Source organism: Grampus griseus, assembly GCF_964374135.1.
Source record: "Grampus griseus genome assembly, chromosome: 7".
NCBI lineage: Eukaryota > Metazoa > Chordata > Mammalia > Artiodactyla > Delphinidae > Grampus > Grampus griseus.
Genome location: NC_139001.1, coordinates 77595908 through 77622578, shown reverse-complemented (window position 1 = coordinate 77622578; position 26671 = coordinate 77595908). Strand labels below are relative to the sequence as shown.

Here is a 26671-nt window from a genome sequence, read left to right as displayed (position 1 = left end):
AGGGGAGAGTGAAGAGGTGGCAGAAAATCATACCCACTTAGACTCAGCTTCCTGTGTTCAGCACTTCAGGGAGATCAGATTGCAGCTCTCAAGGCTTGGCATGTACGTGTCCTAGTCAGGAAAGGGGAAGGCCCTTGCTGCCACTCAGCCAGAGCTGAGCCAGGCCAGTGGTACTAAGATACTCCAGTACAGTGAGAGTTGCTCTTGTCTTTTTCAACACAACTGACCCAGACCATTTGAATGTATTTAATCATCAAGAATATAATTATTTTTAAACCCTTCACTTACTTTCTAATACTATTTCTTCTGAAAGACAAGAAAGTTACTTACTGGATAACTTTCTAAGCCAATTTGCCACTGGAATCAAATTTCCTAAAATATTGAAGAGCACACATATATCTCTGATTTGTTTTATTAACTGTACATGTTTTTATGAGCCAGTTAGAGCTCTTCTCTGCCAGGTAAGCAAATATTACTGGATACTGATAAATTATTTCTTATAGACCATCAGATTCAGTTAATGAGGGCTTGTCCTTGGAGCCCCAGGGGAAATAAATGAGTCGTAACAAGGGAGGGTGGGAAGGATGGCTGTAGCCTGCTTCCGTGTCGGCTGTCATGTTAGTCATTGGAGCAGTGTATGGATAGCATAGATAGTGTGGGAAAGAAGCAGAAGGAAAAGATGGTGATGCAGCAGTAGCCTTCGCCTTGCTCTACCCCCTCTCCTCTTGCTCCAAGACTCCCGATTTAATCTGCCTTTAGCCGCTATCCCCCAGTTCCAGGCTTTGATTCTACATTTAGCCCAGCTCACTTCATTGAGGCTTTCCCAGCTGTCGGGACAGCAGACAGCCATCTCCCTGCCCTCTCCCCCTTATTCATTCCTCTATTACTATATTTAATATTATTTGGTGTTAAGTTGTTTACATTTTTACTGTACTTCCATAGTTCTGTGGTATGTTGAAATGCTCTTTAGTTTAAAATCATTGTTAGGTTTTGGGATCTGTTTAATTGTTTTGAAATTCTATCTTTCAAACCCTTAGTGTTTTTCTTCTATCGTTTTGATATTTGGTCTTTCCCTTCTGTGTAATCCTCCTTTTGACTATGCGTTAGTTGGATTTTTTGTTTGGTATTTTGTTTTCTAGTTTATCTGAAAAAAATTTACTATGCATCTTATAAAAATGAGAATTTTCTCTTGTATCCAAATAAAGTCATCACAATTAAAATGAGTAATAATTTCTTAATATCATCTACTTCCCGGTTCATATTTCTCAGTTTTCTTAATGTTCTTCCCACCTGGTTTTGTTCAAACTAGTCCAGAATCAATCACACACTACATCTGGCAGTTACGTTCTTTAAGTCTCTTTTAATCTAGAACAGACTTTTATTCATGATGATCATATAGTAAAGCGACCAGACAAGCCATTTTGTAGGAAATCTTGTTTCCTGTATTTACCTGATTGTTTCCTAGAGGTGTCTGAGCTCCTGAATTTCCTGTTAACCAGAAGTCAGATGTAAAGATATGATAGATTGATGTTGAACGTCTTTGTCTGGAATATAAGAGACAAATAATATCTGATATCTCACCATTAGATAATAAAGGTCAAAGGATCAGATGGCAACCTGATTCCTCTGTTGTATAATTATGTTTTTCCCTTACGCAGAAAGGAATCTGTGGAGTGTTACTTTGGCATCATATATCCGTCGTCTCGTTACCTATCAGCCTTGTACCTAGTGAGTTTTAAAACCAATTGATAATTTTTGGCTGAATCAGTTTCATTAGGAGTTGCAGGAAAAAAGACAAACCCGATTTTCTAATTTTATTTCCCTTCAACATTAAGCCAGCAGCTAGAGCTTTCACCTGGTCCTGGTTTACCCTGGAATTAACTATTCCTGTAATTCTTTCCCTCAATTGTCATTTTTCAAAGTAAGGGCTTAGTTTAATAGATATCTCAAAAGGCGACAAATGTTTTCTTTAGGTTCATTTTGTGAATATCATTGTGAACCCATGGATTTTCATAGTGAGTGTGTCACAATCAATAGGAGATTTTTTTGGGGGGGGGCTCACATTAACAACATTTTAACATTTGGGAGCTCCTTCGTGCTGGCTCGTCTATCCTTTTGACATGACCCTATTAATCCTTACAAGCTTTTTGTATGGTGCAAAAATCATTTCTTAGGCTTAACTTATACTTTCCTTGCACCTGACCTAGAATAAGACATTTCTTCAAGGAGCCCTATTCTTTTTCCCAGGGGATGGTATTAGAAGTTGTCATATTATTAGGTTGTCACAGCTGCTGGGTGAATTTGTGTCTCAGTTTAAGTGTCTGGACCTTGAAAATGTATGTCTAAACATTATGAGTTCAAATTGATATTTCCAAATCAATTTTTAATATTAATTCACTTATTTTTTTGATTTTATAATTATCACTTTTTTTTTCAGTGAAATATTTGATTCCTAACATCAATTATTTGTCTTTTCCTATAATGTTAAAAATTTCAAAATAACAACTACCAATATCATTACTAACTAAAGTTACTAGGTGAAGGATAAATGTCTTGTACCTTTGTGTCCTCGGAATGCATCATATTAAAGATGTGCCGAGTACTGTCATTTAAAGTCACTTGATGTTGATACCTTTTCTGTTATTAACTTCCAGTATAAGTTAGAGTAACGATAGATAACAAAGAGATGCTGTATGAGATTCCTAGGGCTGTCATAACAAATGACCACAAACTCCATGGCTTAAACCAACAGAAAGGGTTTTGTCACAGTTCTGGAGGCCAGAAGTCTGGAATCAAGCTGTCTGCCGGGCTGTGTTCCCTCCAAAGGCTCCAGGGGAGAATCCTTCCTGTCTCATCCAGCTTCTGGTGTCTATTGGCGTTCCTTGGCCTGTGGCTGCATAACTTCAGTCTCTGCCTCCGTCTTCACATGGCCTTCCCAAACTCTTCTCCTTGTATCTGATCCTTCTCCTCTGTCTCTTATAAGGATACTTGTCACTGGATATGAGCCTACCTGTATACTCCAGGGTGATCTCATCTCAAGATCCTTAACTTCATTGTATCCACAAAGACCCTTTTTTCCAAATATGGTCACATTCACTGGTTCAGGGGTTAGGACATGGACAAATATTTTGGGTTGGGGGACACCATTCAACCCACTATAGATGCCAAGACACATAATGATTTACAAAACAAGCTTATCGTTCACATAACAATCCAAGTTGGTATTGTTGATCATTGGGGGTTAAATTACACAGAATTAATCAGGAATCCACTTGAGGCTGTTTTCAACATAGTTTCAGCTTTGAAATCAAAGGAAGAAAGAAAATGCAGGTGGACACCTGGAGAGTTTTTTGGGCCAGGTTTGAAAGTGGCATGTGTTATAGTCTTATTTTTTTTAGCTAGGCCTGCCAAGGAGGATGAGAAATGTAGCCTAGCTGAATACCCAGGAAAGAGAAGAAAGTGTTAGTAAACAGCTAGTCTCTGCTATGATTACCAATTTTGATAGTCTGATAGTTTCATTTGTTTTAGATTGTATTCAATTATAAAACTTGCCTTGGGCTTCCCTGGTGGCGCAGTGGTTGAGAGTCCTCCTGCCGATGCAGGGGACACGGGTTCGTGTCCCGGTCCGGGAAGATCCCACATGCCGCGGAGCGGCTGCACCCGTGAGCCATGGCCGCTGGGCCTGCGTGTCCAGAGCCTGTGCTCCGCAACGGGAGAGGCCACAACAGTGAGAGGCCCGCATACTGCAAGAAACGAACAAACAAACAAAACCTTGCCTTTATTTATGTATTCATTAATTTATTCATTGAATAAGCATTTAGTTGTATAGGTGAGGGAAAGCAAAGAGTAAAGTGAGAGAGGGTATGGGTCTGAGTTCTCCCAAAACAGATACCTCCTGTGATACTTGGAGTCTGGAAAGGACTCTAAATGGTTGATAGTATCAGTCTGTTCTGAGTTCCAGCAGGGGGCCAAGCCAGGCATGAATTGGCTTTGGGACATGCATTCTTGCCAAATTAAAAAAAAATTGTCTCTGAGTTATCTTCTCCTTGAGATTTTTTTTTTAACATCTTTATTGGAGTATAATTGCTTTACAATGGTGTGTTAGTTTCTGCTGTATAACAAAGTGAATCAGCTATACATATACATATATCCCCATATCTCCTCCCTCTTGCGTCTCCCTCCCACCCTCCCTATCTCACCCCTGTAGGTGGACACAAAGCACCGAGCTGATCTCCCTGTGCCATGTGGCTGCTTCCCACTAGCTATCTATTTTACATTTGGTAGTGTATATATGTCCACGCCACTCTCTCACTTCGTCCCAGCTTACCCTTCTCCCACTCCCCATGTCCTCAAGTCCATTCTGTACTTCTGCGTCTTTATTCCTGTCCTGCCTCTAGGTTCTTCAGAATCTCCTTGAGATTTTAAAGGGACTGTTGTCCTTTTCTTGAAGTTGCCAAACCTGAGTTAGTTGCTATTAAAAAGAAGACAAGTTTTAGTTTCCCTCCAGAAAGCAAGTTTCTCTTCCATTAAGACTTACTCCAGGCCTCCAATTTCTTGATTCTAAAACGCTGGAGAAGCAATGAGAGGAGCAGATGCCAACTCTCTATATGTTGAGCTTTCTAGAGTTTAGTATCTCTGGAGACATGGAAAATTGAGTCTGAACCCAGAAGTGAGTTTACATCTTTCCTCTTCCAGAATTTCCCTTTGTCATACAATTTTTATAGTGGGGAGAAAAGATGCTGGCTTATCCCACAGGGACTGAGAGAGGGACAGAAAATGGGGAGAAAGTTAACTAAACAAGGGGGGAATTATTCCTTTTTAAAGGAATCCTTTTTGGCAGCTTGACGTAAATGCTCTCTCAGAAATGCTATTCGGCATTAGCAGCTAAAGCAAGAGGCCTGGGGCTCAGTCTGATATGAAGAGTTTAGGTTATCTTTTGCCAGAATGAACATCGCATTTCCTGCCTTCCTGCCTGGTAATACAAATGGAATTACAGATCCCCCGAACCCCCCTTAAAACAACTAAATTGCCTGAGCTGACCCAGACAACTTGGTGATGCTGTTTGAAATAAACTTGATTGTATGAGTATCTTCTGTAAACTTGGGAATGCTGTTACAGGAAATGAAGAATCATGTAGCCAGTTTAAGGCATACAGGCTAGACTGAGGTTGACCTTTGACACTATCTTTCAGAAAATAATTTATATTATTTATTAAGGTGTAGTAGCCAAGAATTTCGACTAGGTAATTAATACAAATACTACTTTATGTTGTTTTAACACTTGGATATTTAACTCATCATCTTTGCTGTGGAAGGCTGTTTTAGTTTAACTTTATTAGTATGGCTTCCTTCCTTAAAAATTCAACAAATTCAATTAAAACACTTTAAATAGGGGAAAATGATGAACTATGAATAGGATTAAAGAAGCCAAATTAATATTAAAGAATGAATTATAGGATGTTTTGATTAGGAAAGACCTGTTGAACTAGAAGAGACTTTTGCTAGTCTAAATAAAGGAAATCATTTGGAAAAGTCTCATCAAAAGTTATTTTCAGTCTGAGAGCTGTAATGGAACACTTGGAAAGTTGTCCTCTCCTCTCAGACTAGGAAAATGATTTCATATTCAGAGCTGAAGAATGCTTCACGGCCCTCCAAGAAACTGTGGCTGTGGAATGCATCTGACATGCTGATTTTTCTGCACTAGTCTTAAGTGCAGAAATGGCCAACTTTTAAAGTTGGGAACGGAGAAAGGGGAGTTACATGGTATTAACTGTATGCTCTTCCACTATTCAAAACTCCTCATTGACTCCCTGTTGTCTGTTCTGTATGCATTAGCTTATTATTTGACATCTGCCTTTGTCCTTTCCAACTTACTGTTTAGATCCTTTTGTGCCATTGCCTTTCATAAACTGTGTTACTGGAACCCAGCTAAAGCCTTGAAGTTGCTGGCACATGCCCTGTGCTTCTCTGCCTTTGTTTCCATGTTCCCCCATCTGGAAGTCTCTGACTCCTGCCTCTCACACTGTCCCAGGATATCTATATGCTGCCTGTCCTTCAAAACACAATTCAAAAGCCAGTTTCTTCAGGGAAGTTCCTTTGATCATCTCGGTTGGAAAGAGCCTTACCTTTCTTTGAACTTCCAGAGGATCCCATATGGCTCTTATCATATTCTGCTTTGTATTACATAAATGTCTGTTGTATCTCAGAGATGAGATTTAATGCTTTGGCATCGAATTAGTTTCGTTTTGTGCTTTTTACATGGTGTCTCGCATAATATGTTCTGGATGAATGGAAGAATGAAATGACCGACCAAAAACAAAAAGTTTTTTTTTCACCTTGATATTTTTCATGTTAGTGCCTGGAAACAGGAGACCTAAATGTGATAGCAAGATTTAAGATGTTCAGAGGCAGGGACTTGTCTAGCAAAATGTTTTCATCCAATAATAACCGCAGGGATCCTTCTAAATAGTAGCACAGCTGGCATTAGCTGCCTCTGGTAGTCGTTAGACAAAATTTGAATCCCATCTGAATGTGCTTTCTTGGCCATCAATTGTTATAAGTAGGTAGAGTCTTAATACTTTTTCTTCATTTTCTCTTCATTGTCCTCTTCTTTCATATGCATACTTTCTGTAGGTGGGGTAGTCATCTGGCAGCCTTTCCAAAGTGTCAGAATTTGTTTTTTTCTTTTTGGGAAACATGGAATATGCATTCCCTTGGGAACTTTGGTACTCTCAATTCCTTGGGGGAATCTGGCTCTGTTTGCGTACATTTTCTTCATGTGTGTATAAGTTGTTGCTGCTGTGAGAGCTGAGATGTTATGGCTAACCTCAGTTTCCCTGCTTAGGAACCTGGTTTCTGGTCTTGGCACCTCCTCCTCCCACACATGCACTCTTTCCTGGCCTCTGCTATATTGTGTAAATCACTTCACTTCTGTCTATATACAATATTAATGCAATATTTTATTTTTGTCTTTCCTCCTCTTCATCTACTCTTGTCAGTGTTCTCCATTTTAGAGGGTAAACCCTTGGAGGACATAGATTATTCCTGTCAGTGTAGCTCTGAAGAGCATTTAGCACCAAGCTAAGTCCTGCAAATTAGTACTCACTAATGGCAATGATGCTGGTTGTAATTAGAGCTCATTTAGAGACAACAGTTTGCTTACTCAGCCTTGGCAAAGCAAGGCCAACTACTGTCAGCTTCTAGGAAGAAAAATCAAGCTTAGTGAGCTTATGTGCACAAAAGCAAAGCCCTTTGAATTTTCACCATCTAAATTTATTACAGGAGCAGAATAATGAAACATTAGTAATGGTATAATGATGGTGACGTCTAATTCATCCCTAAGGGTGTTGAAGCAGTTTGTGTGGCTTTGCTTAATCCACTATTGAAATACAGCCAGTGACCCTGTGACTTTCCCAAACAGGGAAGAAACTCAACACTAAGTGTGTCCCCCACAAGCCATTCATTTCCCAGAGACTCACTATAATTTATTTTCTTAAACCTCAGAATATGAAGATATAAGATAAACTTAAATGAAATTCTGTTTGATTTTGGAGCTGCTTATCCAAATAGAATTTATGGAGCAGAAATGCTTATGACATGCTTGTTGTAAGTCCAGCCAATGCCAAATTAACCTCAGTTAAGTAATTTCTCCTGTAATTATACACATGGATAGAGAGGATGCAAAGGATCAGAAATGTTGTGCTAGGTGAGTGGAATGTCCAGTTCCAAACCTTTATGCAAAAAAGCTTTCAGTGACAAAGTTTATTAGATTCAGGTGGGGAAAGGGGGGTGTGGAGGGAGGCCCCAGAGAAACAGTTCAGCTGGTCAGAAAGGAACCAAGACTGAGTCTGCCTGTGTCTCATAGAGAAGGCCGTGTTGTAGCATAGCTGAAGAGTTCCATGTCCTGTGACTTGCCCAACAAATCTAGCACTTCCCTGTCACAGCCCTTCATTTAAGCTCCTTTAAAGAATGGCTTGGGGGCTTCCCTGGTGGCACAGTGGTTGAGAATCTGCCTGCCGATGCAGGGGGCACGGGTTCGTGCCCTGGTCTGGGAAGATCCCACATGCCGTGAAGCGGCTCGGCCTGTGAACCATGGCCACTGAACCTGCGCTCTGCAACAGGAGAGGCCACAACAGTGAGAGGCCCACGTACCGCAAAAAAAAAAAAAAAAAAAAGGCCTGGTTTTCTTTTTTTCTGTTCTTTTTTAAAATTTTTAGTTGAGTATAGTTGATTTACAATGTTTTGTTAGTTTCTGCTGTACAGTAAAGTGAATCAGTTATACATATATCCACTCTTTTTTAGATTCTTTTCCCATATAGGTCATTACATGAATGGCCTGGTTTTCTAATTTGAGTTGCAGTAGATTTGAACCTTGGTCATTAAATGGAATCCAATCAATGCTTTGTTTTTTTCCTTATCTGCAGGGCTGGCCTGTGTATAGGCAGAGTGACTTTCCTAGTGGCCAGTGGGGAGAGGGGAGGCTGATGTAAGCCTTAGTGGATTGAGTTAATGAGAAATGTATAATTATGGAAGGCACTAGGCAGTTTCAGAGCTGTGAGAGGTACAACACAAGCTTATCAGCAAATGTCCTTTCACTATGATAGTAGTTTGGCTGACATATCTAGCACAGAATCCACTGGGTGTATGCCTTGTACAGAGTGTTTACAGCCTCTCTGAGTACTTTTAAACTTTAAAAACTTACTCGTAATTTATGTGAGAAGTGACTTGTATATGACATTTAAAAGAAGTTTAATTCTTTGAACATTATTAAGGACTGGGTGCTGAGTATTCATCTACATACTGAGACTCAAGGAAAAGTAGAACATGTTTTTTGTCTTTTAAAAACTTACTCTAGGCTGGAACTCCTGGCTTGGGGTCTCTCCCCTCCGCCGTCACCGAGCTGCCCCAGAGCCCAAGGGGAGGGTGGCCTCACTGAGGCTCCCGGCTCTGGAGGGGGCCCCCACTGGCCGAAGCCGTGACTGTCCTTGGGACTGGGAGACAGTTCCCTAAACCTGGACCTCAAAGGCCACCTTTATTCACACAAAGAAAGGATTTTTCCATGTGGAGGGCGACCCGTCAGAGTTTTGCTTTTACCATTTGCTTTGGGGTTCTATCTGTTCTTTTTTTTCCCTTTATTTTCTTCCTTTTCTTCTGAGCAATGTGGCTAGCAGGGTCTTGGTCCTCCAGCCAGTGTCAAGCCTGAGCCTCCGAGGTGGGAGAGCTGAGTCCAGGACATTGGACTACCAGAGACCTCCCAGCCCCACATAATATCAAATGACAAGAGCTCTCCCAGAGATCTCCGTCTCAACACTAAGACCCAGCTCCACCCAATGGCCAGCAGGCTCCAGTGCTGGACGCCCCATGCCAAACAACTAGCAAGACAGGAACACAAGCCCACCCATTAGCAGAGAGTCTGCCTAAAGTCATACTAAGTTCACAGACACCCCAAAACACACGACTGGACGTGGCCCTGCCCACCAGAAGGACAAGATCCAGCCCCACCCACCACAACACAGGCACCAATCCCCTCCACCAAGAAGACTACACAAGCCACTGAAGCAACCTCACCCACTGGGGGAAGACACCAAAAACAATGGGAACTATGAACCTGCAGCCTGTGAAAAGGAGACCCCAAACACAGTAAGTTAAACAAAATGAGAAGACAGAGAAATATGCAGCAGATGAAGAAGCAAGGTAAAAACCCACCAGACCAAACAAATGAAGAGGAAATAAGCAGTCTACCTGAAAAAGAATTCAGAGTAATGATAGTAAAGATAATCCATATCTTGGACATAGAATGGAAAAAATACAAGAAACGTTTAACAAGGACCTAGAAGAACTAAAGAGCAAACAAACAATGATGAACAACACAATAAATGAAATTAAAAATTCTCTAGAAGGAATCAATAGCAGAAAAACTGAGGCAGAAGAACGGATATATGACCTGGAAGATAAAATAGTAGAAATAACTACCACAGAGCAGAATAAAGAAAGAAGAGTGAAAAGAATTGAGGACAGTCTCAGAGACCTCTGGGACAACATTAAATGCACCAACATTCGAATAATAGGGATCCCAGAAAGAGAAAAGAAAAAGAAAGGGTCTGAGAAAATATTTGAAGAGAGTATAGTTGAAAAATTCCCTAACATGGGAAAGGAGATAGTCAATCAAGTCCAGGAAGCACAGAGTCCCATACAGGATAAATCCAAGGAGAAACATGCCAAGACAGATATTAATCAAACTGTCAAAAATTAAATACAAAAAAAAATTAAAAGCAGCAAGGGAAAAGCAACAAATAACACACAAGGGAATCCCCATAAGGTTAACAGCTGATCTTGCAGCAGAAACTCTGCAAGCGAGAAGGGAGTGGCAGGACATATTTAAAGTGATGAAAGGGAAAAAACTATGACCAAGATTACTCTACCCAAGAAGAATCTCATCCAGATTTGATGGAGAAATTAAAACCTTTACAGACAAGCAAAAGGTAAGAGAATTTAGCACCACCAAACCAGCTTTACAACAAATGCTAAAGGGATTTCTATAGGCAGGAAGCACAAGAGAAGAAAAAGACCTACAAAAACAAACCCAAAACAATTAAGAAAATGGTAATAGGAACATACATATCGATAATTACCTTAAATGTAAATGGATTAAATGCTCCAACCAAAAGACATAGACTGGCTGAATAGATACAAAAACAACACCCACCTATATGTGGTCTACAAGAGACCTACTTCAGACCTAGGGACACATACAGACTGAAAGTGAGGGGATGGAAAAAGATATTCCATGCCAATGGAAATCAGAAGAAAGCTGGAGTAGCAATTCTCATATCAGACAAAGTAGACTTTAAAGTAAAGACTATTACAACAGACAAAGAAGGACACTACATAATGATCAAGGGATCAATCCAAGAAGACGATATAACAATTGTAAATATTTATGCACCCAACATAGGAGCACCTCAATACATAAGGCAAATGCTAACAGCCATAAAAGGGGAAATCGAGAGTAACACAATAATAGTAGGGACTTTAACACCCCACTTTCACCAATGGACAGATCATCCAAAATGAAAATAAATAAGGAAACACAAACTTTAAATGACACATTAAACAAGACGGACTTAATTGATATTTATAGGACATTCCATCCCAAAACAACAGAATGCATTTTCTTAAGTGCTCATGGAACATTGTCCAGGATAGATCATATCTTGGGTCACAAATCAAGACTTGGTAAATTTAAGAAAATTGAAACCATATCAAGTATCCTTTCCGACCACAACGCTATGAGGCTAGATATCAATTACAGGAAAAAAATCTGTAAAAAATACAAACACATGGAGGCTAAACAATATGCTACGAAATAATCAAGAGATCACTGAAGAAATCAAAGAGGAAATCAAAAAATACCTAGAAACAAATGACAATGAAAACACGACGACCAAAAACCTATGGGATGCAGCAAAAGCAGTTCTAACAGGGAAGTTTATAGCAATACAATTCTATCTCAAGAAACAAGAAAAATCTCAAAAAACTTAACCTTGCACCTAAAGCAATTAGAGAAAGAAGAACAAAAAAACCCCAAAGTTAGCAGAAGGAAAGAAATCATAAAGATCAGATCAGAAATAAATGAAAAAGAAATGAAGGAAACGATAGCAAAGATCAGTAAAACTAAAAGCTGGTTCTTTGAGAAGGTAAACAAAACTGATAAACCTTCAGCAAACTCATCAAGAAAAAAAGGGAGAAGACTCACATCAACAGAATTAGAAATGAAAAAGAAGTAACAACTGACCCTGAAGAAATACAAAGGATCATGAGGGATTACTACAAGCAACTATATGCCAATAAAATGGACAACCTGGAAGAAATGGACAAATTCTTAGAAAAGCACAACCTTCCGAGACTGAACCAGGAAGAAATAGAAAATATAAACAGACCAATCACAAGCACTGAAATTGAAACGGTGATTAAAAATCTTCCAACAAACAAAAGCCCAGGACCAGATGGCTTCACAGGCGAATTCTATCAAACATTTAGAGAAGAGCTAACACCTATCCCTCTCAAACTCTTCCAAAATATAGCAGAGGGAAGAACACTCCCAAACTCATTCTATGAGGCCACCATCACCCTGATACCATAACCAGACAAAGATGTCCCCCAAAAAGAAAACTACAGGCCAGTATCACTGATGAACATCGATGCAAAAATCCTCAACAAAATAGTAGCAAACAGGATCCAACAACATATTAAAAGTCTCATACACCATGATCAAGTCGGGTTTATCCAAGGAATGCAAGGATTCTTCAATATATGCAAATCAATCAATGTGATATACCATATTAACACACTGAAGGATAAAAACCATATGATCATCTCAATAGATGCAGAAAAAACTTTTGACAAAATTCAACACCCATTTATGATAAAAACTCGCCAGAAAGTAGGCCTAGAGGGAACCTACCTCAACATAATAAAGGTCATATATAACAAACCCACAGCCAACATTGTTCTCAATGGTGAAAAACTGAAACCATTTCCTCTAAGATCAGGAGCAAGACAATGTTGCCCCCTTTCACCACTGTTCAACATAGTTTTGGAGGTTGGAGCCACAGCAGTCAGAGAAGAAAAAGAAATAAAAGGAATCCATATTGGAAAAGAAGAAGTAAAACTGTCACTGTTTGCAGATGACATGGTACTATATACATAGAGAATCCTAAAGATGCTACCAGAAAACTACTAGAGCTAATCATGAACTTGGTGAAGTAGCAGGATACAAAATTAACACACAGAAATCTCTTGCATTTCTATACACTAATGACAAAATCTGAAAGAGAAATTAGGAAATACTCCTGTTTACCACTGCAACCAAAAGAATAAAATACCTAGGAATAAACCTACCTAAGGAGACAAAAGACCTGTATGCAGAAAACTATAAGACACTAATGAAAGAAATTAAAGACGATACAAACAGATGGAGAGATATACCATGTTCTTGGATTGGAAGAATCAACATTGTGAAAATGACTATACTACCCAAAGCAATCTACAGATTCAGTGCAATCCCTATCAAACTACCAATGGCATTTTTCACAGAACTAGAACAAAAAATTTCACAATTTGTATGGAAACACAAAAGACCCCGAATAGTGAAAACAATCTTGAGAAAGGAAAATGGAGCTGGAGGAATCAGGCTCCCTGACTTCAGACTATACTACAAAGCTACAGTAATCAAGACAGTATGGTACTGGCACAGAAACAGAAATATAGGTCAATGGAACAGGATAGAAAGCCCAGACATAAACCCATGCACATCTGGTCACCTTATCTTTGATAAAGGAGGCAAGAGTATACAGTGGAGAAAAGACAGCCTCTTCAATAAGTGGTGCTGGGAAAACTGGACAGCTACATGTAAAAGAATGAAATTAAAACAGTTCCTAACACCATACACAAAAATAAACTCAAAATGGATTAAAGACCTAAATATAAGGCCAGACACTATAAAACTCTTAGAGGCAAACATTGGCAGAACCCTCTATGCCATGTACCACAGCAAGATCCGTTTTGACCCACCTTCTAGAGAAATGGAAATAAAAACAAAAATAAACAAACGGGACCTAATGAAACTTCAAAGCTTTTGCACAGCAAAGGAAACTATAAACAAGACGAAAAGACAACCCTCAGAATAGGAGAAAATATTTGCAAATGAGGCAACTGACATAGGAGTAATCTCCAAAATTTACAAGCAGCTCATGCAGCTCAATATCAAAAAAACAAACAACCCAATTCAAAAATGGGCAGAAGTCCTAAATAGACATTTCTCCAGAGAAGACATGCAGTTCGCCAACAAACACATGAAAGGATGCTCAGCATCACTAATCATTAGGGAAATGCAAATCAAAACCACAATGAGGCATCACCTCACACCGGTCACAATGGCCATCATCAAAAAATCTACAAGCAATAAATGCTGGAGAGGGTGTGGAGAAAAGGGAACCCTCTTGCACTGTTGGTGGGAATGTAAATTGATACAGCCACTGTGGAGAACATTATGGAGGTTCCTTAAAAAACTAAAAAGAGAACTACCATATGACCCAGCAATCCCACTACTGGGCATATACCCTGAGAAAACCATAATTCAAAAAGAGTCATGTACCACAGTGTTCATTGCAGCTCTATTTACAATAGCCAGGACATGGAAGCAACTTAAGTATCCATTGAGAGATGAATGGATAAAAAAGATGTGGCACACATATACAGTGGACTATTACTCAGACATAAAAAGAAAGGAAATTGACTTATCTGTAGTGAGGTGGATAGACCTAGAGCCTGTCACACAGAGTGAAAAAAGTCAGAAAGAGAAAAACAAATACCGTATGCTAACACATATATATGGAATCTAAGAAAAAAATGGTACTGATGAATATAGGGGCAGGACAGGAATAAAGATGCAGACATAGAGAATGGACTTGAGGACACGGGGAGGGGGAAGGGTAAGCTGGGATGAAGTGAGAGAGTAGCATTGACATATATACACTACTAAATGTAAAATAGCTAGCTAGTGGGAAGCAGCCGCATAGCACAGGGAGATCAGCTCAGTGTTTTGTGACCACCTAGAGTGTGGGATAGGGAGGGTGGGAGGGAGGTGCAAGAGGGAGGAGATATGGGGGTATATGTATATGTATAGCTGATTCACTTTGTTATACAGCAGAAACTAACACACCATTTAAAGCAATTATACTCCAATAAAGATGTTTAAAAAAATAAAAACTCTATCTAAAGCAAGATGAGTACACTTATTATAGTGTAATGAGAAGAACAAGGATTAGAGAGTCAGAGAACTTGAGCTTTAATCCTTGATCGGGGTGGGGGGGTGTTGGTGTGTAATGTGTGTGTGTGTGTGTGTGTGAGATTTAAGGCAAGTCATTTACACTCTGAGCCTCAGTTTCCTCATCTATAAAATGGAGTTTAACATCTACTTGGCAGATAGGGAAGCTTGAGTAAGTTAAGAGGCCTAAAGAATATGCTAAACTGTAAAGTGTTAGTGAAAGATAAGTTAATAATCTTTGAGAGACAAGAAGTGCTGCCCCAGATGAAAGGGTAATTGTGCTCCTGGGCTTGTATAAATTAAGTCGCTTTTAGCAATGAGAAGTTTTCTGTTCGTTACCAGACAAATTGAATTCCTAACACTCTAATTTATTAAACTGTTTGCAAATGACACAGATGCTTCATGAAGATTTTAAGGTCTGTTCTCCCCTCTCTTTCCTCCCACTCTTCTTTCCGTGCAGTTTGTCAGCATAGTGTTCTGAATGTTAAGAAATGGCTTTGGGCTTGGTTCTTTGAATGTTTTTGGAGAACAATTGAAACCCTCAGAGCCATTTTTATTTCTCATCCAGAAACATTTCATGAAGAAAGTTTGGTCACACAAAGATATAAATGGCAAGAGGTCAGAGTGGTGGTGATGTTGTATGATTAGATATTTTGAAAGAAATTTGTATTTTTAAAGCTCTTTCAGATGGCTTATGCATCCCTATTGACAAATCAGCATGATTTATCCCTAAGAACAATATTTCTGTATAACCTAACTCAAGTTAGGGGCTTAATCTAATTAGGCTACGCTTACAAGTGATGTTGGACAAGGAGGTAACTAGTTATTGAAAATAGCACGTGGGGTATGAAGCGGTCCCAGAAGTGAGGATGATGGAAATCTGCCAGCCAGGGCAATTTTGGGTTTCAGTGAAAAATCTAAAATTCTAATACTTAGAGGAAAAAATTATTAATTTAAATAAGTAAAATACCAATAATCCATCCAGAGTTCTTCAAAATAAATGTGTTTTGGCAAGGTGCTGGAATTCTCCAGTGTATTCCCCCAAATGTTTCTGTTGTCCGAATGGCCATGTTGAAGACAGACAGACTGAAAAGGTTTGGTGTGCCAGGTGCTGGATTCATAACTCAAACAGTAGCTCCTTTTGAGATGAGACAAGCAGCCCCCAAGTTTTAGGAAAATCGTTGGGGCTTTGTATTTTTCCTACTTAAGAGTTTCACTTGAATCCCTGGAGGTAGGTGCAGTTTTTGGAGAAGTAGCTACGATGTATGATGTGTTTTAAAGCATCAGTTTTCTTCATTTTCTGTTTCTTGGAAATATGTTAGTAAGTTACTCAAACACATGAAGAAAAAAATGCCTAAAACACAACAGCAAATGCTAAGCACATTTGAAAAAGTATGAGTTTATTAAATTTAGACCTTGTTCATAATTTCAAGGGATTAATTATAAGGAAATTAATCAAGTCAGCAGGACCAGCAAATGTGTCTATTTGAGAAAGCCCCTCTGGGTGAACACAATCTTAAGTAAGAAACAGAGAAAGCTATATTTATGACTGTCAAAAATGGGATTTTAGGGCTTACCTGGTGGCACAGTGGTTGAGAGTCTGCTTGCCGATGCAGGGGACACGGGTTCGTGCCGCGGTCCGGAAAGATCCCACATGCTGCGGAGCGGCTGGGCCCGTGAGCCATGGCCGCTGAGCCTGCACGTCCGGAGCCCGTGCTCCATAATGGGAGAGGCCACAACAGTGAGAGGCCTGTGTACCACAAAAAAAAAAAAGGGGGGGGAGATTTTACTAATTGAGTGAATGTCAATATGTTATATATGCTAGTCAGCCAGATTTTATTTATTTACGTATTTATTTTTTGCTGTACAATGTGCCATGCGGGATCTTAGTTTCCTGACCAGGGATCGAACCCAGTCCCTCAGCAGTGGAAGCGTGGAGTCCTAACCACTGGACTGCCAGGGAATTCCTTAAATTTTGTTATTTTTAAAGGAATAAATACGGCTTTTATGGTGTGAAGACATTGCCTGGAAGAACAAACATTAGAAATCTCTCAGTAACTGTCCACAGATTTCAAATTTTAGGTCCTCAAGCAAATGCTGCATTAGCCACAGTTAAAATTCATTGAGTTTCATATGTTAGGAACTTTATATTTAGAGGTAGGTAGTATTTGCTATAGTAGAATGGAGCACAGGGTGAGTTGTCTCTGTCATGGGATTTTTAAAAATCGGGGTAATTGGGGCTTCCCTGGTGGCGCAGTGGTTGAGAGTCCGCCTGCTGATGCAGGGGGCACGGGTTCGTGCCCTGGTCCGGGAAGATCCCACATGCCGCGGAGCGGCTGGGCCCGTGAGCCATGGCCGCTGGACATGCGCGTCCAGAGCCTGTGCTCCGCAACGGGAGAGGCCACAACAGTGAGAGGCCCGCATATGGCAAAAAAAATAAATAAATAAAATTTTTAAAAAGTATATATATATATATATATATATATATAAAAGTTGGGGTAATTGGATTGTATTATTAAAAAGCATTTTATTTATATGCCAATATATCTCTGGCATCAGCTGTTTTCATACACAAGGTTGGAAATAGTAACTGGTTTCTAGATAGCTTGTCAGTTCAGTTTTTTGGGAACTTTTTGTGATTATTTTAGCCCTCAGCTGGGCTATTGCTAAAACCCTGTGGCCATTGGATCCTATGTGATCCCTTAGTAAAGTGATAGTGTTTGTTTAAAAAAATTAGGACTTGGTACATAGACACAGTGATGGCGCCAGAGATGTCGAATATGCGTGAATCATTAATTAGAAATTACTTGTGGGATAGAAAATTGGGGGGAATAATTAGAAATAATAAGCTGATCTTTTTTTAAAACAGCTCTGTTGAGAGATAGTTTGTATACTATGAAATTTACCATGATCATTTTTAAATAAAGGGGAAGTATTGATAGGTGTCTCGCTCTAAGCCAATTTCTTTTATTTTAGAGTAGTATTAAACAATAATAAAATATATTTTTTTCACTAACAAGATCTTTTGATAATAGTAAGATGATCTTAAGCATTTCTAAATCTGTAAGTGAGCAAGGCTTGAGTGGACTGGGAAGAATGTTGTGGTTCCTTGTATTGGAGAAATACAAATTTATATGGGATAAACAAACACTTAACATACTGGCCAATTGTCAGTGTTGTGAAATACTAAAAAATTCTATTTTGGCATAAGCAATAATCAGGTTAAAAAGAATTACTAGGAAAATATCTTTTGAGTTGTATGCAGAAAAGTACCTGATAAGAATTGTCTTGATTTCATGACAAATCTTTTTTTCCTTTTGGAGCTGCTTTATGTAAACTTTTTAGGTGTATTAAATATAGTGTATATACAGGAAAGGTTGTGAAACTTAAGAATAGCATAATAAGTAAGGTAAAAGCAACATCTGTGTAACTACTTCTAGGGTCAGAAAAGAACACTGCCAGCCAGGATCAATCTGTATTTCCCTTCCCCCTCCTTGGTCCTTGACTATCATTTTAATGCAAATTTCCCCCACCTCTTGTGTGTGTGTGTGTGTGTGTGTGTGTGTGTGTGTGTGTGTGTGTGTGTGAATAAACCACCTATATATGTGTCCCTAACAGTTAGTATTTAATTTTGCCTCTTTTGTGAAAGAAATCATTTGTTCTTTTTTGTCTCAACAATCCATCCACATAGAACCATGCAATACAGTGTGTTCTTTTTTATCAGAATGTCATATATCATTATATGACTATAATATAGTACTTACCATTCTATAGTGTGGGCCTTTGGATTTTGCCCAGCTTACTCATGCTTATTCTGCTTTGGACATTATGGTCTGTAAAACCTGATACACGTGGGCATGAGTTTCTCAAAGTGTGGTCCCTCCATCCACATTGTCAGCATGAAACTTGTTAGAAATGCAGATTCATGGGCCCCACCCCAGATCCACAGTCAAATATCACCTTGGCATATATGTGTTTATATATATATATATATATATAAATTGCTTATTTCAATGATTGTGCCTTTGTTCACAATACTTTGAAGTCTTCTGATTTGGAAACTGCCTTAGGAACACTTTAATGGTCACACACATGCACACAAATACACACTCACCGCAGTCTCTGAGCAATAGACTCATTTTTGAAACAAATTAGTTTTATCTAGTTTGAGACAAATTTTTGGTGTTTTCAAAGATAAAATAAATATTCAAAAGAAAAAGATTTGCCAACACTGAAGATATTCAAAGAATATGCAATAGATGGAAGACCTGCTAAAAGAGGTCCCTGAACACAGGTTGGGCAGAACATTATTCTGAGAAAGAGAGCTGCAGAGCCCCACCGAGAAAGCAGGTCAGACTCTAGAGTTGGGCAAACATGGGTTTGAATCTACTTGTACCCCTGACTTGCTGCATCATCTTAGGAAAGAACTGATCTGCTCTGAGTTTCAGTTTCCTCGTAGGCAAAGAGGGAGGGGATAAGAACATCTACTGTAAAGATTCAAAACCAGTGACTCTTTGCAGGGCTATGGTCATGCGGCAGGTGCGTTTTGGCTTTGGGTCAGCAGTATAAATCTGTGTGAATATGGCTGACCGTCATGCCTTCAGAGCTTTCATGCTTTTACTTTACTTTCATGCTTCCTGCAGGAACGATTCCAGGTGAAGAACCCTCCCCATACTTATATTCAAAAGCTCAAAGGCTATCTGGATCCAGCTGTAACCCGGAAGGTAAGATGGATTTGTTTCCACTTTGTGTTGTTGCTTCCTCATTAGCAGGCAGAATCCTCCTGCCCTGGAGGAGACCTTCCTTCCTCTCCATTATAGCCTCTGCCAGAGCCTCTGGGAAAACAACCTTGGAGTTGTTGGAGCTGGACAACATGAAAAGACAAAGAAAAAGGCCATCCTGGCTTGAGAATGTGTTTAAAAGTACTTTCCTGAGTTGGGAGTCATGTACCTCTGATGGTTATTGAGTTGCTGCCATTTGCAGTTACACAGGGCGGTAGGTTCAGTCCAGAGGTGTTCAGGCCCCCAGAAAAACAGGCCTAGCAAAGGGAATACTTGTCTTTCATGCCTTGGTGCATTTCCAGAGACCTTGAAAAATCACTGGGGCTTTGTCATCCCAGCTGTGCACTCACATCCTGTGTTGATGCTTTTAGCGGCTTCCCCCGCCCCAGCCGTGCCCCTGGCCCCAAGAAGGTAAGGAGAGAATAGCTGATTCCATTCTCAGCGGACTCTCTCCTTTTACAAACAAGCCCTGCTTTGTGCAGCCACACAATTGGTTTAAACTGATGCCTTGTGGTAAAGCATGTAGCCTGGCACAGCCCTGGGGCCTGGATCAGTCCTGGGATGTCTCAGGGCAGAGCCGCCCTTGCTCAAGATGGATAAAGGGCTAGTCACCAGACAGCACTTGTTTTTCGGTTGACCTTCCACAGCTCCTGCTTTCAAGGCTGCCCTGGAAATATCTTGAGCTGAATTCCCTCTGTTGTTTCAGTGTGTGACTCATGAGAGCAGAAAGGCACAGTTTTCCTAGTTAGCTCCTATTTCCAGGGCTCTTGGCTCTGAGATATATTTTTTAAGCTCCTTTTTCTGCATCTTCTGCTTACATTCTAAACACTGTGCCCACCCCCCGCTGAAAGAAATCAAGTAAAGGAGAACAACTATTATTTCCTTTTGGATGTTTCCTGGCCCTTTGTCCTGTAGTTACTATGCAGACAAGCGGAAATAAAGTCTAGGAGTGATGATGCAAATGGGTTGTGGACCTTTGCTGTCGCCTAGGCGCCATATGTGACATAGCCTCCTCTTCTAAGAATGTACCTATCAAAGTATCCTAATACCCTCCTCATAACTACGGCACACACATTTCTTTTTTTAAAAGAGCTTCTGTCAGGCCTGCTAAGTGAGACAGCTGCTTAATTCTTAGTTTCTTTCTTGTCCCCCTCCCCAAGGATACAGCACCTTTCAATTTCATCACATTAGAGAGGGTTAAAGGAAGGCATACCCATATATATAAAACACAACCCAGAAAAAAAAAAAAAGACTATTTCTTTTGCACAGGGGCAGCAAGATTCTGTATGAGGAATATTTTCAGAAATCCCCCAACTCGTAAACCTTCTGGCTGGACAGCCCAGACCCAGGATTAGGCACACTCGTCCCGAGCTGAGTCTGGCAGAAATGCCGTATTCGTACACAAGACTGAGAGTATACTCAGTGTCCCAGCCCCTGACAGTTATCTCAACATTTGTCAAATTCTTTAAAAAAGGAAAATACGTAAACTCCTAGAGAGCGCTTCTTAGACTCCAGCCTCAAGCCCCATGGGGACGAAGATGGTTGGAGAGAAGAGGTGGATTCTTCCTGGCCAAGTCCCAGTTCTTCCTCGGAACAATTATTCCTGGGAATGTAAGATGAAAAACAACAACAAATCAGCTGCTCAGAAAGTGTTTTGCTTCCTCGCAAATAACTTCATAAAGAGGCCCAAGACAGAGGATGTCTGTCTGGGCTGACCTTCGTTCCTGAAATCTCTGCCCTACCCGAGTGTATTCACCTGAATGGCCGTGTTTGGCCTGAGCCTCACATTTCAAGATCAGTCATTCAGCTTTCAGAAGAAAATAAAATGGATGTTGGATCAACCATCCCTGCTTTAGTAAGAGTTCTGTCAGGAGCTGGCAGTAGGAAATGATCTGTTCCACTCACCATAACTGTCCTGCTTAAAGCCTGGAAAAAAGGAGATTTTGCTTGGAGTAAGGCATGGCTTGCAGTTAAAATGAGTTTACGATTCTCAGCTGAATTAGAGTCAGGGAGAAAGAGATTTCCAATCAGCCTTTCCATTTTAGCCAGACAGTCTAAGCTGAGCAGTTTACCCTTAACTGCATCTGGAGTCCTCAAGCACTTCATTCATTAATCTTTTGTTCACATTGAATTGAAGATACTTAATTTGCTGTCTTCTAAAAAATTTCTGAAGCATCTTCTATTTCGATTTTCTTCTAAGTAGTTTTAAGTGAAACCCTGTAGGGCAGGGAAGGAAGAGCCTAAATTAGATATCTCTCCAAACCAGTCTCCTTATTTAATACCAGGAGGCTCTCAGTCTGTGTTTTGGGGGGATGTGCTCATGTCTGGCATAGGGAGAGGCGACAGGCCATGAAGAAAGGAGTCTGGTCCTCTGTGGGCCCTGCAGTTGTGAAAGAAACCCTATTATACAGGTCTCCAGGGCTCAGCTGTCTCCGTGGGCTCCTCCCTGGGCCTGCCGTGTACAGAGAGGGCTGGGGGAAGGGTGAACGCTGCTAAGAAGTGGTACCCGGCTCTTGTTCGCTGGTTCCCACAGTCGGACGATTTCCCTTTGAAGTGTTTTAAAGCATTCTGGGTGCGTTGTACAAGTGCAGAGTGTTGGCAGCCCTTGTTTATGTGTTAGGGAAGTGGATGCCAAGATTTCTCTGCGGTCCAAAGTCCACCAGCTGAAATTCAAACGGTTGCCAAGAGAATAGAATACAGGGCGAAGTCAGTTTAGTTCTACCTCAGTTTTCCTGCGGTTGCAAAAGTGTAGTGCCTCGTAGCAAATGCCTAATAACTGTTATCTGCTATTGTTGTCGCCTCTCTTATCTCAGTGTTTTGAGTTATTTTGTTTTGATACATGCCTCTTAGTCCTTCTGCAGATCCTCTTTCACACTGTTAGGTCCTCCGTGCTACACTGGGTGCCCTTGTAGCTCACAGTGTATGTGAGGGATGACCTTGCCCTGAGGAAGCATAAGGCTCAGTTAGGGAACCAGCACAGGCAGCAGGGAACGAATCAGAACTATGCATAATGCGTAGCTAGGAATGCTGAGTCGTTTCCTAAAGGCCACATGTGCAGACAGCCCAAGACTTGTGACTCTGACATGGGACTGGCTCCTCTGGAGCATCCAGCACACCTGGAAATGGTTTCCTCAGCTGTGCGGCCATAGACCCTACCTCATTGGCAGTCCTCATTGCCGGAAGGCTCTCTAGGAAGCACTGGGCTTGGATGTCCCTCCAACCTATGGATGACTCTGTTGTTTCTTAAGCCTTTCTTGACAAAAGAGGGGGTGGCTCTCTTTTTTCATGGCATCAGGGATGCTTTTATTTCACATATTGTGGATGCTATACACCTGAGAAGGTCTTTGGGTGCTTCAGGAGTGGCAGTCGGGGAAACAGACTTTTTGCTCTGGTGAGAAGCAGCTGGTGGAGAAGTAAAGGGTCTTCAGAAGGGAAGAGGGTAGCAGGAACCCGTCAGTGTTGAGCAGGGGTCCAGTCTTCCCTGGGGCACCCGGGCCTGCCTGTGGCAGGGCTCTCCTTTCCCCACATCCCGGAATCCTCCTTTCTAACCTTCCTCCTGTCCTTCCTGTCCTTGGATGCCTTTGTCTTTGGAGCTGGATGACCCTGTTCCTTCTGCAGTCATGGGAGCAGAGGAGAAGGATCCCTAATATCCTCAGCCAGGATTCTCAAAGGCTTTTCCTGAAAACAGTGTAACCTGAAGGTGGTTTGGGTCTCTAGCACAGAGAGCATAGAACGCCTCTCAGAAGGCATTGCACATCAAATGGCCTTCTTCCAGACTGGCCTAAGACTTTAGTGACTGTAAAGATATATTTTTGTAGGAAATTGTGTTCCAAAGAACTCACGTGCAGTGCAACCCAGTGATCCCTTGGAGATTATTTGGAGTTGAGAGGATAGAGAAATGAGTACATTTACTATCAGAGGAGGATTCATTGGGGCAAGGGAGACCTGAGGGAGTTCTGGAAGGACACGTGGCATTTTGATAGGCAGGGGAATGAGGAAGGACATTCCTCAAGTAGAAGGGAGGTGTCAGAAGAGAACAAGCATAGTAGGTATGAGACTGCCACCTTAGGCCTGCTTGCAAGTTTGGCTCTTGGTTGGCAACTGGGGACCTGGATTTCGGGAGAGTTCCCAGAATTCCCTGTTAATAATGACTCACTGTGCCCAAACTGTTGATGCCAACTACATGGTTTATGCGGAATGCCGGTTTTCCTTTTGGGAGGCTGCACTTTTGGTATGTGCTAGGCAGAGAGTGCTCAAGTGATGAGCCAGTAAAAACCCCAGCCACTAAGTGTCTAATGAGCTTCCCTGGTTGACAGCATTTCACGAATATTGTCATTTATGACTCCTATGGGCGAATCCTCTTGGAAGCTTGTATCTGGTTTCCTCTGGACTTCACCCCATGCACCTTTTCCTTTAGCTGATTACACCTTGCATCTTTTTGATGTAATAAATCCTAGCGGCAAGAACAACTGTATGCTGAGTCCTGTGAGCCCTAGCGAATCATTGAAACGGGTGATTTTAGGGACCCCAGCATAGGTATGTCAGTGAGTATTGTTGTATTGTGGGGTAGGGAAAAAAATAAGCTACTTACTCAGAGACACTTAGTATATGAAATAAGTCATTTTCCCCAGTCCTTTCACATAAGCTGACTGTTACGATGAGAAAAATTTGTGTGCTTTGCAAAAAGAAATGTGTGAGAAGCCCACTTTAGAAGCAGAGATGTTTTCATATTCTGTTAAACTTATTACAAGTAAGCTGCAGTTAGAGCACTTGCTAAAATATGTTTTGTGAGAGTATGTGTTCTTGAATTATAGAAATTCAGACGGCGTGTTCAAGAGTCCACACAAGTGCTAAGAGAACTGGAAATTTCTTTAAGAACCAACCATATTGGGTAAGTGTGCCCACTGAACATTTTAGCTCTAAAGCTTTTGGACACTTTACAAAGTGACTGAATCATATCCAAAGAATTAAGCTTCCTTGCTGTTCGTTATAAGTTGAGACTGAGGTTTAGATGGGTGGAACCTTTGTTTTTGTTCTTGAATTGCTCACTGTGCAAGAATCAGAAGCAGGACAGACAGTCCTTGATTTGGGATGTTCATACTAATTGTAAAGTTCTCTGCTTGCATGCAGTGATGGTGTGTGTATAGTGATTCCCTGGGAAGTCAGGAACCCCCAAGTCATGTAGACTGAGATCCTGGAAGGTCTTGAAGCCTGCCCTGGAGGTCTTTGACCTGGTTACTTGAAGCTGCTTCATTCTTTTCTCAATTCCCTGGCCAGAAGGGGACAGAAGCTGGAGTGGTGTCACTTGACATACCCCCTTGCATTTAGATACTTCATTCTGAGTCTCTTCTTCCTACATCCCCAAATTTCAGGACCATGAAATTTAAATCCACACTGGAAAGTAAAGTTTGGGGAATCTCTGCACTAAGCATTTCGAAGAGTTTTTCATACAACAGCATGGTTGCTTTGCCTCAAGCCAAGTACAACTTCATTACACACTCCCTCCCTCCTGAGATAATCAGAATTGTACAGTACCTTCAAATAAGATGGTTTCACTCTAAGGCAGAATGATGTCAGTATTTTATTATATAGCTTCAATTCTTCCTAAAGTACCTGTTTAACATCTGGCAATCATTTAACCCCTCTGGATTTTGATTCTTTGAGATTTGCAAGGGAAAGACTGTAGACTTTAGATCTTTTAGAATTTTCCCCTGTGATAGGTCTATTGGAAATGAAGTTTTACATATATATTACATTTTTGTTTTTCAGCGTCTTTGTAAAATAATTACCTAAGTAGCAGTTTACTTCTACTTCTGAGTATGTTTGGTATAAGCCATTCAAATGGTTATTTTCTGCAGTTATTTCAGAATAAGCTTTTTTAAGTCATAGAAATGCAAGGTTAATTTATAGCTCCATAGCCTGAGTGAGAATATTCATTTCCTTAAGGATAATTTCACATGTTTGGCACCTTGAGAATGAAATATTTGGAAGATGAACTGATTCTAACCTAAGGTTGATAATCACCCTTGTCCCAGAAAATGGGCTATAGAACAGTGGATCAGAGTGTCATGAAAATAGAAGTGGAAGAGAAATTTAGGATTGCCTAGACCCTCGTTTTACAAATTAAAAGAATTAAGGACCAGAGAAGGTGAGAGACTTCCACAAAGTCTACAGCTGTAGAGCCAGCCAGACGTTTTGTTCAAAATGCGATGTTCTTTTTCTTATCTAGCCTAATCTGGCAGCTCTTTCCTTGAAAGGAAATAAGATAATCGGGACTCTGGGATCAAAACAACGAGGCTTGCCTATTGGGGGGTGAAAGTGTTGGTGATTTAATATAGCTGGGCATCCGAAGCTTAGGAAATTCAAATACTTTCCAATATTTGTGGATCAGGAGCTAGATTCCGTTTGGTAGCGTCCAACCCCGTACTGTTGGCACTTCTTCTTGACTGAAAATGGTGGCATGAGCTGCAGCCAGGATTTCTACAAACTGTCAGAAAGCATTTCTTTAAGCATTGCTGAAATAATGTGAAATTGACCATCAAATACCAAGGCAAGACGATCATTTCCAATATAAAGTTGGCTGAGTAGAAGAGGTCTGGTTGGGTGGAAGCCAGTGCAAATCTGCAAGCAGTTGGAGTGGTTTGTTGTTTAGGATACTCTAGGCATGTTGAAAGATTCTTGCATTTCTTTCATCTTCACCAGCTGAAGTTTCCCCTTGTCTACTATCTATGTGAGACACTTGGAAAGCGTTGGCTTTAGCAGCACAAAAGTTCATGGAAGTGCATTGTCTGATTGTCTGAAACCAATTATTGGCATAACCTTATACGGAGTGAAAACACACACCAGGATTTTGACCTGATTTGCTTGTCCTGAAAACCCAAACCTGAACGGGACTTTTCTTGATGGAAACTAACTGGCTTGACCGTATTTGATTGGGAAAACTTCTGAAGAATTACTAAATAATGTGAAAGTAATCAATTAGTACAGTGAGGAATTCTGGGAGTGCAAGGTGCTGCATAGGGAATCCTTAGATTTTTATTGCACTCTTTGGGGCACTATATTAG

At 40.6% G+C, this 26671-nt stretch overlaps 1 protein-coding gene across 2 annotated transcripts in view; it reads left to right on the top strand.

The window, feature by feature from the left end:
• FMNL2 (formin like 2) overlaps positions 1 to 26671 on the top strand; it is a 304250-nt gene that overhangs the window by 181396 nt on the left and 96183 nt on the right. For both annotated transcript variants that reach the window (XM_082659009.1, XM_082659008.1), the window contains exons 3-4: positions 19470 to 19550; positions 24422 to 24498. In XM_082659009.1, coding sequence (XP_082515135.1) covers positions 19470 to 19550; positions 24422 to 24498 — 158 coding nt within the window. The remainder of the gene's footprint in view (positions 1 to 19469; positions 19551 to 24421; positions 24499 to 26671) is intronic.